This window comes from Leucopleurus acutus (genome assembly GCF_964270905.1).
Source record: "Leucopleurus acutus genome assembly, chromosome: 11".
Classification (NCBI taxonomy): domain Eukaryota; kingdom Metazoa; phylum Chordata; class Mammalia; order Artiodactyla; family Delphinidae; genus Leucopleurus; species Leucopleurus acutus.
The window spans coordinates 52637080-52650906 of NC_139152.1; the positions used below are offsets into that span (position 1 = coordinate 52637080).

At 39.7% G+C, this 13827-nt stretch overlaps 1 protein-coding gene across 1 annotated transcript in view; it reads right to left on the reverse strand.

Moving 5' to 3' along the window:
* Window positions 1-4166, reverse strand: part of WIF1 (WNT inhibitory factor 1) — a gene marked incomplete at both ends in the record, with an annotated part of 85342 nt that extends 81176 nt beyond the window's left edge. Inside the window, 2 exons of the mRNA XM_082850349.1 lie at window positions 3382-3521; window positions 4019-4166. Of these exons, the coding sequence (XP_082706475.1) occupies window positions 3382-3521; window positions 4019-4166 (288 nt within the window). The remainder of the gene's footprint in view (window positions 1-3381; window positions 3522-4018) is intronic.
* Between the last annotated feature and the right edge of the window lie 9661 nt (window positions 4167-13827).

A 13827-nucleotide genomic window follows, 5' to 3' on the forward strand; every position in this document is an offset into this window, starting at 1 on the left:
GAGGATTACAGGGAGAGGAAGAGACCAAGGAATCGGATTTCAGGCAGGAAAGCTTTGCAAAGCAGATTTTGGGAGATAAAGAGGAGACGGGGTTGTCCATGGAAAATGAGGATTACAGCAAGAGGAAGAGGCCAGGGAATTGGATTTCAGGCAGGAAAGCTTTGCAAAGCAGATTTTTGAAGATTTCATAAGAAACTGGTAGGTAAGAATAAGGTAAACATTAGCAAATTTGGGCTACATAGGTTACAATCAGCCATGAAATCAAATTCTTTTACCATTTTGTGAGTGATATGTAGTGGATAAATGATACTGGATAATAAATGAAATATAAACTATTTACAATACAGAACATCGTACAATTTTAAACTCTAAAGTACAACTTTTTACATGTGTTTAATGTAAAATAATTTTTAAAATTACAAACCAATACACATTCACTGTGGAAAAAACCAAAACATAATACATGTAGATATAACTAATGTGAACACCTTGGAGGATTAGACTTTTATCAGACATGTTTTCCTATGTCTCCCCACATATTTTGTAATGGAACGAAACAGAATATACTGTTATAGACGACTGACTTAATTTGTCATGAACATCCTTCCATAGCATTGAGTAGATGTCTAGAATATTCTTATTAATGCTTCTCGCCACTATCACAGACCTCTAGGTTCTGCCGTTTTTCACTTTTATAAATAGCATGACCAGGAACAGGCTTGCACCAAAAACTTTATTCATATCCATGATTATTTCCTTAGGAGGAATCTCTGGAAGTAAAATTTCCTAGTCAAAGGATCTATGTCAAGCCTTTTGCCATCAAAGTCAAATTGCCCTGCAGAAAGGCTAACATACACATCAGCTACAAATAAGTATGCATAATTCTCCACATACTAAAAACACTTTTAAAAAACTTGACCAATGTGATGTGAGGAAATAATTCTCACTGTACTTTTTATTTGCATTTGTTTGAAGTAGAACATGAAAGTTATTTTAAATGGCTCCAAGAACCCCTTGGGTTACTGGACAATACTTTATTGGAAGTAGATAACACCTACTGCCTCTGCTAGATCTTAATCCTAAAGTTATTTTAACTTTTCCCACATGTTTCCAAAACACTTAAATATTAAGTTTAAAATTTCATTAATCAGCTATGTATTTTGCTTGTGTTGAAATCCCTAAATGTTTAATATTCTTTTGAATGAAATAACTAGATAATGGAATGAACTTTTCATTTTCCATGTAGATATTTTGATGTGGTTTGGCTTTAGCCAAAGATGCCTTTCAAAATACCTAATTGACACTGAAGTCATTTTTCCCATATTCAAAATTTCCATGCATTTCAAAAACTATGGTGCTGGAATCACAGAACTTTATTGGCATTAGTCAAATTTAAATAATATTTTAAAACATCTTGCTGTTTGGCATTGTGTAGATCCTTTCCCCCTTCCCAGTACGCCACACTGCTCCAAAAAAAACATACCAGATTTCACACAGTTACCTGTGGTAACTTATCTGGAGCAGACTGGACATAGAGAGTAAGATAACTGAGGTGCTAATATTGGCCTGCATAATCCACATGGATAATCAACACCTAAACAAGAGAGGGAAGATTCTAGAAGCTTCATCTCCATGCCAGTTCTACCATCTTCTCTAATCCCCTACAAGAAATAGTCCTGAGATTGTTTGATATGCAATCCATTTTGTACTCAACAATATGCCAACGTTCGCAAAGGGGAGAGAGCATGGAACTTAAGTCTTTGCTTCAAATTTCATTCTTCAGAAGACAAACTCAGAGGAAAAATAAATAAATTGATCAATCAATCAATCGGAGCTACTGACATTTTCTACTTCAAGTGCAGTTACTGAACCCTTTCAGCTAAGGAGGGGTGCAAGTCAAACTACCTTCTAATGGTTCTTACAAATCCATTTTCTTTAGAAGTAAAGAAAATGTTCTTTTTAAAAATATTGATCCCAGCTGACAAGTGGTCAAACAATAGATTCAGGTGAAAAAGAAAAGGAGATAATAAAAGGTCATTAACTGATTACTGATTTCATAATATTTCAAAATTAGTTGTCCATAAAGTATCTATGAAGAGGAAACTGTAGGGAAAAAAAAAGAGGAATACTCTCCCTATAGAGCAACAGGAGCCTCAGTGAACTTATCTGCAGAATGGGGGTATTGGAATAGATGACCTTCCTGTTAGGAACTTTGGTGGATCCAGAACATCTATTCCTTTATGACAATGGAAGTGTTGAAGGGTCTAGATTTGATCTGTTTTAGAAAGGAAAAATGAGAGAACAGACGTGAAGGAAAAAAGGCAGCTAAAATGGTCACGCCCATACTACAACAGGTAATTAGAGGGAACACTAGTGGTGTCTCAATTCAAAATAGCTACTTTTTATAAAGTGTTTTCTGGATCACATTCTTTATGAAGATATCCATTTAAACAGTTTTAGAATAAAAAGACCTGAAAATGTGACTTTAATTATAACTACAATGATTTTCATAAGTAGATACACTTTACCAACTAACGAGCAAAAGAATTTACTTACCATTTGTCCTCTAGAGTAAATTCTCCAACTGCACAAAAGAAACTAAACTCACATAATGTTTATTCTCCCTTTCCTTCCCAAATTAGGTCATTTATGTAATACTGAACCTCTACAAAAGGTTAACATACAAAAGATGCTAATGTGCTAAGAAATAAAAGGAACACTTCATAAAAATATAGTGGTTTTCTTTTTCCATATGAAAGTATTTAAAAAACAGTAGCTTGCAATGTGTTACAAACATTCTTATATGACACTTTCTGAGTCTGTGAATTCTTGCCAGAAATATATAGTGTTCACATCATTCCAGTGAATAACACTCAACATACCAATTTTTTTCAAAGGCACAATGTCAAAAATACTTATCGACTTTAAAATCTGTTTTTTCTGTAGTATATACCAACCACCTGTGACATTGTTCTAAACAATGACATTGTTGTAAACAATGTCACAGGTGGTTGGTATATACTACAGAAAAAAGTCTTAAATATTATGCTATATTTCAATGTCAGTGAACACAGAAAAAAAAGTAATGTTGGTATTTGAGGTCATTATATTTCCAGCAGCCTGAAGACATTGAGACTTATCAAAATAGTGATCTTAGGCACTTTGCCTACCCCTTTCTTTTGGGAATCTTTAATTTATGTGACATGGTTAAATAAATGGGAGTTAACTCTTCATATGCTTTGGAAATTACATAAAAATCACTCTTAAAATTGTAAAAAATGTAGCCGACTACACACTATATAGTATTATTTCTACCTGCCATCAGGTGCTGTAAATATTAAAGGGTAATTTTCTTCAACCTTTCTGGTTAACATAACTCACCTGCCCTTCAGCTTGCCAGGTGAAATTCATGGAATGGATATTGACAGGAATGGCTGGCATTCTCTGTTGTGCTCTTCTGAAATCATGTGTAAAAGGGGCCATTTTCCCCTCTGAAACAATCAAGATATCTTCTTCAAATCCTGGTTTTAAAAAAACAAATAAAACTATCAAACTAGCTGGACTTAAAAGCATCCAAATGAGAACTTGCACGCAAAAGAACACCAAAGAATTAGTAATGGGTCATTTCTTTTCACAAGGCACCTGCCTTCGTACCAACTGATATTCCTGTGGGTGATAAGAATGATGCCAAAGACGCATGCTTTCGGGGAAAAGGAGTGGACGTGGAGTTAACTGATGCTAGCAAATGCTGGGTCCACCTAAAAACTCAGGATTGTAGAAACTAGCAACAGCATGATCAGAACACTAGATCAGCTTAGGTTTCTTGAGAGAGAAGTTTATACGCTTTTAGATGGAAAATAGCTAATTAAAAGGGGGAGACCAATCTTCCTTGGAAATTAAGCTTTGAAAACATACTAAATGCATGCATCTCTCCTCCTTTAATGGAAAAGCTGGACAGAGAGTGAAGACCCAGGCAGGGGAAGAAGCAGAAGCTCCCGTGTTAGGCGCGAAACCTTACCTATGAGCACTCTCGCCTGGTGAGCATCGATCCACAGGTACAGGCTTTCCTCCGGCGGCTGCCCGACCTCCGCCCGCAGCACTAGCAGGCACGGGAGAATGCTCCAGAATCGGAGCGCGGCGGCAGGGAAGGCGCCTCTCCGGGCCATACTACTCCGGACCTCCTGGCTGGTGGCTCTCGCAGCTGAAACTCCTGCCGCACCTACCCAACCTGCAGCCGTTAAGCTGTCTCTCAACCGGGGCCGTTCCCGCGTAGTCAGCTGGGCGTGTAGCCTCTCGGCTCTGATGCGAGTGAGCCCGGGTGAGCGCGAGGAGGAAGAGGAGAAGGGAGTGGAAGAACTGGCGAGAGCGGGGCAAGACCGGGGGGGCGGGGGCGGGGGCGCAGGAGGAACAGGGGAGAGCAGAGACGCAAGACTGGCAAAGCAGGAGATGCCAGCCCGCCGAGCGAGGCCAACAGTCAGAGGGTTAAATACAGCGGGAGAGGAAGAGCGGGAAGGGCCGGCGCAAGTGCGGTGCGAAAGAGGAGGCACTCGGCCCAGTCGGCCGCCACTGGGCGGCGCTGGGGAGACGCACGGGGGTGGGGCGGCACGGGACCCCAGAGGCCGCGTCCACGCCGCTGTGCGCCGCGTGGGAGCACGCACGAAAGGCGCACGTGGTGGAGGGAGATGCGGAGAAGGGCGCTCAAAGGTGCCTCTGGGAAGTCCCTCGCTTCTGCCTCTGGCCAGACGAGGCATGAATGGAGGGAAGTGGGGTGAACTGACTTCACAGGGCTTAACTGAGCGCAGGTGATGATGATGATAACTCCCATTTGTACTCCGGGGCTAAATGAAGGCGCATATTCCTCCACTTCTCCCTTTCCGCTACTGTCATTCCTCCTTCTGCAAACCCTATCCTCATCCACCCGCGCTAAGCTGACACGGCGCATTCCCATCCATTTAAAACCCAAGACTCGACCGTCCAGTGGTTCCCTGATGGCTGGCGCTCAGGTTGGCGGGGGCGTGGGGTTTCATTGTCACTTGCCTGACACCATGGAGGATGCTTTTTAACAGCTGTGGAGGCTCTTCTCCCTGATCACCGGAAGCACTTGGAAGAGTTCCCTGAGCTCTGGATGACAGGCTTACCTGACCTGCTGGGGTAGAGCTCCCAAAAGTTGTGAATATCTTCATAGTTGCCGGTATTTTAAGAAATTTGGAGGCGTGCCGCGCTGGTACTGAAATCGCAGGCGCTTTAGAGCAACACCAAGGATCTGGCCTTGCCTGTGGGAAGAGTAGTTGGCTGGCAGTGGGCTCCAGCCCAGCCACACCGACTCGACCCCAGCAGAGAGGATTTGTTTTGCCCCCTGCCTAATCCCTTGGATGAGCAATGAAAACGGAAGCAAAGGGTTTTTAAATTTTTTTAACTTAGATTTCAGACTCAGAAAAGAGTTGTTTACTTCTGTATTTTTTGGCATCCGAATGCTGGACAAATGTCCCAAGGATTGAGCATCTGGGGCTGGGCGTGTTCTTTCACCCAGTCCCTTGCAGAAGTGGATACCTCAAGAGGGGAGAGCAAACCGGCAACAACGGAAGAGAAGCGGAACACGTGCATGAATTCAGCTAAGCGTTGGGTCATGAGAAGTTACTAAAAAGAACAGAATATGTGTATTTCCAATTATGAAATATTTTCAACCGTGCAACTGTTGATCTTTGAAAAGAACTAGACGAAATCTACAATGGATTTGAACTTTGTGTTTTAATTGTAAAAGTACTTTAAAGTGCTTACTTAAACCTCACAAGTCTTTTAAATAGGTACTATTATTATTCCCATTTTATTGACGGGGAAACAAGGCTCAAAAAGATCCAGTAAGTTAGTTGACTGTGGTTACCCAGTGGTAACTATGGTTACTTACCGGGTCAGAGGCAGAGTCAGGGTTCAAATTTCCAGGCACTCTGGTTTCAAAGCCTATTCTCTTAACCACTATACCTCCACTGATAAGTAAATCATAATTAAGTCTGTTTGCATCCAAAGCTTCACAGCCATTCTTCTTTACAATAACATTTACCTCTTTTCAAAGATTTCATGAGTTTTTATTTCAGTGAATATTCATTTATGTAATGTATTCATATACATTCTGAAACCTTTAAAGCACTTTAGCATTGTAATGCCAGTTGTCCCCCAGTTAAAGATAATACTTTTGCAACACAATGGACATTTTCCTTTACTCCAGAAAGTTGTCGTTTTAATTGAAAATATATTTTTCCCTCAGTAGTGTTCAAACCCCTACGGCTCTTGATGCAAGGACGCCCTCTACAGGTTGTTCTAATCAAATACTAACTGAGAAATAGCCTTCATAAAATTTACTTTTTATGTAGAGAAAAAGAGGGACTAAATTCTCCCTAATTCACCTTCCCCTGAGTGAGGTCTTTCTGCAACAGTTGAATTTGGTGTTGGTGATACTGGTAGTATATCGTGCTGTAAGGAATTTTTTTTTTTTTTTTTTTTTTTTTTTTGCAGTACGCAGGCCTCTCACTGCTGTGGCCTCTCCCGTTGCGGAGCACAGGCTCCGGACGTGCAGGCTCAGCGGCTATGGCTCACGGGCCCAGCCGCTCCGCGGCATGTGGGATCTTCCCGGACTGGGGCACGAACCCATGTCCCCTGCATCGGCAGGCGGACTCTCAACCACTGCGCCACCAGGGAAGCCCTGTAAGGAATTTTTTTTTCCAGAACAACGGGTCTCTGTTCGCTTCTCCCCAGCAGTGGACACTTAGAAAAATTACATTTTATGATAGAGAAAAGTGTTATTTAAAAATATTGGATTTGGGCTCTTTTGGGTTTTAAAGGGAAGGAAGGAACCAGTCAGCTATTTTCAAGAGTAATATGGTGTCTCTTTGGGGGGAAGGTCCATCTAAGAGTTGAATCAGGCTGGACTCTCCCTTCTATTGTTAAAGAGCAAAGAGGCTTTTTCATTCAGAAAAAAAGTCATGTTTTAAAATTTCTCTGCTCAAATAGAAATGCAACAATATTTGCACATGATAAAATGTTGGAAATAATATGCTAGGAGGTGTTGCGAGTTAACTTCATTTAGTTGAAAATCCGACCATTTATTTTTCCAGTCCATTATCCTTCCTTTCCTTGTGTAATTAATTCTTGTGAATTACATTTGCAGGCAACTTCATGTATTTGTTCATTAACTCATTCACTCATTCAACAAATATTTATTAAACACCCATTTTGTGCAAGACACTGTCCTAGAAACAACAGGAGAGACAAAGCCAGTGAAAAATATCACGAAACTACATGAGAAACAAAACACGATCCCAGCCCTTGAAGACCACTGGAGCTATTTAAATGAATAAGGTAAGTACCCAAGTAACCGTAATTCAAGGCAGAATACAATGATTGTTGATAAGACAAAAGGACTGGAAATTCAAAGGAGAAATCTCATATCTGGGATTCTGAAAGTTTTATAGTTCATTCATTCATTCATTAAAAAAACACTGACTGTGTGTCTGATGTATGCACTGTACAGGTACAGGGGATAGGAAGGCAAGTAAAAAGACAGCCCCTGCTCTTGAACTCTCGGTCTAACAGGGGAGATTGTTAAGAATGAACAATAAAGAAGAATGAATGCCAGGATGGGGATGTGCACAGGGTATTTTGGGACTGGGAGAAAAGTCCCCTAATGCAGACTGGGTTCTGGTAAGACTTCCTAGGGGCCAGGGTACTTGAGTAAGCAGTTCTGAAGGTTAAAGGGGAATTGAACATGTAAGGGAGAGAGACAAGGGATGTCCAGCAATAGTGAGAACAGAGATGAGAGAAGGAATGGTACCATCCAGAACCTGAATGTACTGATCTGCAATGTGATGAGCCTGGAGTGGGGGAGAGAGGGATGGATGAAGCCAAAAAGGGAAGTAGGAGTTGGTTATGGAAATTGTGCTGAGAAGAATTCTCAATAATTTATGGAGAGACACTGTCCTCAAGGAGGTGGAGCATAACTCCCCACTCTTTTTTTTTAAACATCTTTATTGGAGTATAATTGCTTTATAACGGTGTGTTAGTTTCTGCTTTACAACAAAATGAATCAGTTATATATATACATATGTTCCCATATCTCTTCCCTCTTGCGTCTCCCTCCCTCCCACCCTCCCTATCCTACCCCTCCAGGCGATCACAAAGCACCGAGCTGATCTCCCTGTGCTATGCGGCTGCTTCCCACTAGCTATCTACCTTACGTTTGGTAGTGTATATATGTCCATGCCTCTCTCGCTTTGTCACAGCTTACCCTTCCCCCTCCCCATATCCTCAAGTCCATTCTCTAGTAGGTCTGTGTCTTTATTCCTGTCTTACCCCTAGGTTCTTCATGACATTTTTTTCCCTTAAATTCCATATATATATGTGTTAGCATATGCTATTTGTCTCTCTCTTTCTGACTTATTTCACTCTGTATGACAGACTCTAGGTCTATCCACCTCATTACAAATAGCTCAATTTCGTTTCTTTTTATGGCTGTCCCCACTCTTAAGCGTAGGCTATGCATAGTGACTTCCTTTCATAGAGTTCCATATGGAAAGAGGTAAAAGGAGTAACTTTACAGCAGAGAGACCTAACAGACATGGGTGATCTTGTCCAGGTGATCAAGGTCAACATTAACAGTGATAAGTCATGTTGATAGTATGTACCCTGGATAAGATGTGATGAGAATGGTAACTTCACCTCTGTGGTCTTCTCTTAAAAACCCATAGCTTCTGTCTAATCATGAGAAGAATATCAGAAAAACACAATTGGAGGACATTCTACAAAATACCTAACCAGTAATCCTTAAGACTGTCAAGGTCATCACAAACAAGGAAAGTCTGAGAAATGGTCACAGCCAGGAGGAGCCCAAGGACACACGACAAGTAAATGTAATGAGGTATCCTAGATGGGATTCTGGAACAGAAAAAGGACATCGGATAAAAACTAAGGAAATCTGAATAAACAATTAATAATAATGTATCAATATTGGCTCATTAACTGTGACAAATATACCATATTAATGTAAAATGTTAATTGAAGGAAAACTGGGTGCGGGATTTATGGAACTCTGTGCTATCGTTGCCATTTTTCTGTAAATGTAAAACTGTTCTAAAAAATAAAGTTTATTTAAAAAAATTAAAAAGTAAAGTTTATTTTAAAAATAAATGGTAGACCTAGATACATTCAAAAATACTAAAATACTACGAAAAGATGCTCAACATCACTCATTATTAGAGAAATGCAACAAAACTACAATGAGGTATCACCTCACACTGGTCAGAATGTCTATCATCAAAAAATCTACAAACAAAAAATGCTGGGGAGGGCATGGAGAAAAGGGAACCCTCTCACGATGCTAGTGGGAATGTAAATTCGTACAGCCATTATGGAGAACAGTATGGAGGTTCCTTATAAAACTAAATATAGAATTACCATGTGATCCAGCAATCCTTCTCCTGGCCATATATCTGGAAAAAAACATATTTCAAAAAGATACATGTGGGCTTCCCTGGTGGCGCAGTGGTTGAGAGTCCGCCTGCCAATGCAGGGGACACGGGTTCGTGTCCCGGTCCGGGAAGATCCCACATGCCGCGGAGTGGCTAGGCCCGTGAGCCATGGCCGCTGAGCCTGTGCGTCCGGAGCCTGTGCTCTGCAACGGGAGAGGCCACAACAGTGAGAGGCCCGCGTACCGCAAATGAACTTATTTACAAAACAGAAATAGAGTCAAAGATGTAGAAATAAACTTATGGTTCCCGGGGGGCAAAGGGGGATAAATTGGGAGATTGGGATTGACATATATACACTACTATACAGAAAATAGATAACTGATAAGGATCCCCTGTATAGCACAGGGAGCTCTACTCAATACTCTGTAATGACCTATATGGGAAAAGAATCTAAAAAAAAAGGTGGATATATATACATGTATAACTGATTCACTTTGCTGTACACCTGAAACTAACACAACATTGGAAAATAAATATCAACTATATTCCAATAACAAAAATACTAAAGTGCTGACATTTGAAAATCAAAGGATTTTTCATAAAAATTTGGATTTTTCAGGTTCTTGAGGCTTCTTTTTGGCTTCTTGTGGCTTACTCAAGTAAAACTGAGACATCTGGCAATATTCCCTCCCAAGAGGATGTGTGTGAGCAGTGCTGTAAGTACAGTTACAATACTCCTCTTTCCAGCCTGCTCCACTCAGTTACTTGACTTGCTGGGCTTCTGGAGGCCCAGAAGTTTGCTACTCGCTACTCAGGGCCTGGAGGAGAGGCCATGGGACAGGGAGTGGGAAGGTGCCTGAGGGGGCTGAGCCATCCCTTAGCCTGGAAGTGCAGTTGTGTGGGAACAAGGACAAAGCCTGCTGTAGAGGAGGATCTTGTCACTGCCTAGCCACCCGTTCACCCCAGCAAACTGCCATCCTGCTGACCACTCTGCCTTGTGGTCTCCGCCAGAGCTATTTTGGTGATGACAGGTGTTGGGACGGAGACTAGGGTATATCAGCTGCACCCTGAGCTGCGTTTGGAGAAAGAGGGGAGCAGGCAGCCCTGTAGCACACTGGTATGGAAAGGGAGCCACAAGACACAAGATAGCAAGTAAAGAGAGCAAGTTGCCAAGCATTGTTTTAATGCAGCCCTGTTTTTAAAAACCAAACACAATATCTATCTGCCTATCTATCTATCTAGTTAATATGTATATAAAACCATGCCGAGAAAATGTCTAAAAGGTTACATACCAAAATATTTCCAAGGGTAACCTATGAGGAGTAAGACTGGGATGACGGAATTATTTTTCACTTTATGCACAAATATTTTCTGATTTTTTTTTAATGGGCAGATGCTCTTGTAATTAAAAACCACTTCGAAGAAGAAAGGTTGTTTCTCTCCTGCTCAGTCAGTTTCTCTCAAAGTAGGCAGCTGTCACCACCCTAGTCCAGCACTTCTTGCTATGCTGCTTGCATACTTTATCACTTAAGAACTGTACATCACAACGCATGACAGCTCATTACTGAAGCACAGCACAGCTTGAGGGTTCCTCATCAGCGCATGTAACACTTCTGCTCTTCTTTCCTCACATGATGGCATTGCCAAGCAACCTAGCATATCTTGTCTTCCACAAACCATACCCATTATTTTCTGTTCATCCATGCTGTTTCATCCCTATGACATTTAACAGCACTATTTTTTTATAATTGGGAATAAAAGGAAAACAATTGTACTGCCCAATATTAGAGAAATGGAAAACAAATTAGAATACTTTCATAAGATGAATTATTATTGAACTATTAAAATTAATGTTCTGACCTATGTATTCAACCATGAAACTATCATCACAGTCAAGATAAAATCCATTATCCATCACTCCCAAAAGTTGAACAAATCATATACTTTAGATATGTGCAGTTTATTATATGGCAACTGCATTTAATTAAATCTGTTTAAAAAATTTTTAAGAAATAAAAAATATTGATGTTTCATCAGGACACAAAAAACACTAACCATAAAAGAAAAAATTGGTAAATTAGGTGATATTAAAATTAAGACTTTTTTAAATCAATAGATAGCATTGAGAATGAAAAGACAAGCTATAAAGTAGGGGAAGATACTTGGGCATATAGGACTCTTATCCAGAATATATAAAGAATTTCTATAAATTCATAAGAAAAAGGTCAAACAATCTGGTAGAAAAATGGGCAGAAGGCTTGAATAAGCACTTCACAAAAGAGCATTATCTAAATGGCCAATCAACACATGAAAAGCTGCTGAACTTCATTAGCAATCAGAACTAAAACTACAGTGAAACCAGTTCACTACATTCAGAATGCTTAAAATTAAAAAAGAAAGACTATATGAAGTTGGTGAAGAAGTGAAACCTATACTGCTGATGAAAGGGTAAATTAGTACAATCATTGTGGCAAACTGCTTGGAAATAGCTAGTAAAGCTCAGTGATTGCACTCCTATGGATAAGCCCAAGAAAAAAAAATGTGCACCTATCCATCCAAAGACATGCACTATTTATCTTGGCCCCCAAATGGAAACAACTCAAGTATCAACAGTGGAATGAATTAATAAATAATTATTATTGGTATGATGGAATACTACACGGCAATGAGAATATGCAAAGTACAATTACACACAACACAGATGACTCTCACAGACATCAGGATGAGCTAAATAAACCGAAAGGGTACATACTGCATGATTCTATTACTAAAATTCCCCAAACAGGAAAAACTAATATTAGAAGTTAAGATAATGAAAGGACTACCTTTGGAGCGGAGTAATGACTGGAAGGGGATGTAAAAGGTGCCTCAGGGTGCTGGTAATGTTTTGTTTCTTTTTTTTTTGCGTTGTGCGGGCCTCTCACTGCTGTGGCCCCTCCCGTTGCGGAGCACAGGCTCCGGACGCGCAGGCTCAGCGGCCATGGCTCACGGGCCCAGCCGCTCCGCGGCATGGGGGATCCTCCCGGACCGGGGCACGAACCCCTGTCCCCTGCATCGGCAGGCGGACTCTCAACCACTGCGCCACATGTTTTGTTTCTTGATCTGGATGTCTGCTACATGGGAATGTTTATTTTGTGAAAATTCGTTACATTGAACGAATTTATGATTTGTTCACTCTTCTATGTGTATATTTCAATAAAACATTTACTAAAAATTATTATATCATATAAAAAACAAAATTATAAAAGATAGAACACATAGGTGAATGTATGTATAAGCTTAGAGTGGGAATGACCTTTCTAAGCAAGACACTTGAAAGCTATAAAAGAAAAGATAAATAAATTTGGCCAGAAAAAATGTTTTAAATAGCTATGTAGCAATTAATATAAAAATAGCTACACCATAAACAGATTACTGGGGAAAATATCTGCAAACATATGACAGACAGACGGATAATTTTCAAATTTCCAAAATGCTTATCCTTACCAATAATGCTTATGCCTACCATATTAGCTAGTAGAAAAATGGACAATATAGACTTCTGTTTCACAGAAATAGAAATACAAAAGGCTAAAAGGTGCTTAACTTCATTCATAATGGAAGAGGTGCAAACCAAAACAATGAGATATTGTTTTATTTTACTGATGTCAAAAATATAAAAATTGACAAATATAAAATTAGATAAATTAAAAATTAGATAAATTTTTAAATAACTGAATATAAAGTATAGTCAAGGAAATAGGCAAACAGAAACTCTCATATATTATTAATGAATGTGTTAATCCACTTATCCGTTTGGGAGAATAATTTCTAATTTTCCAATATCCATCAAAAATTCAAAATGCATATATTCTCTGACTCAATAATTCCACTGTTAGGAATTTATTCCATGACTATACATGGAAAAACACCACCAAAATACATTTACAAAGATATTCTCTTTGTAATGGTAAAAGACAAAGAAACAAAAAACTTGAGACTATCTAAAGATCCATTAATAGGAAAGTAGTCAAACAAATTATGGTACAGTATTCAGTGGAATATCAGGCAGCCATTATCCAGAAAAAAGAAACTCTGTGCTGATTATGAAAGTTCTCCAAGATTCATTATGAAGTGAAGAAGATGCAAGCAAGATGCAAAGCAGTGTTTGTAGTATGTGTTCCTCAGTGTACATAAAAAATGAATACACACACAAACACTTAAGCACAGATGTACATGTACATACAAAAACACAGACATCATCATCACGTGCACACATAGTCAGCCACACACACACATAAATTTATCTGCAGGAAAAATACATAGGAAACTTGATGCTAGTTTCCTTTGGTGAAAAGAACTATGGTTTAGGAAGAGTTTGGGGAGAGAG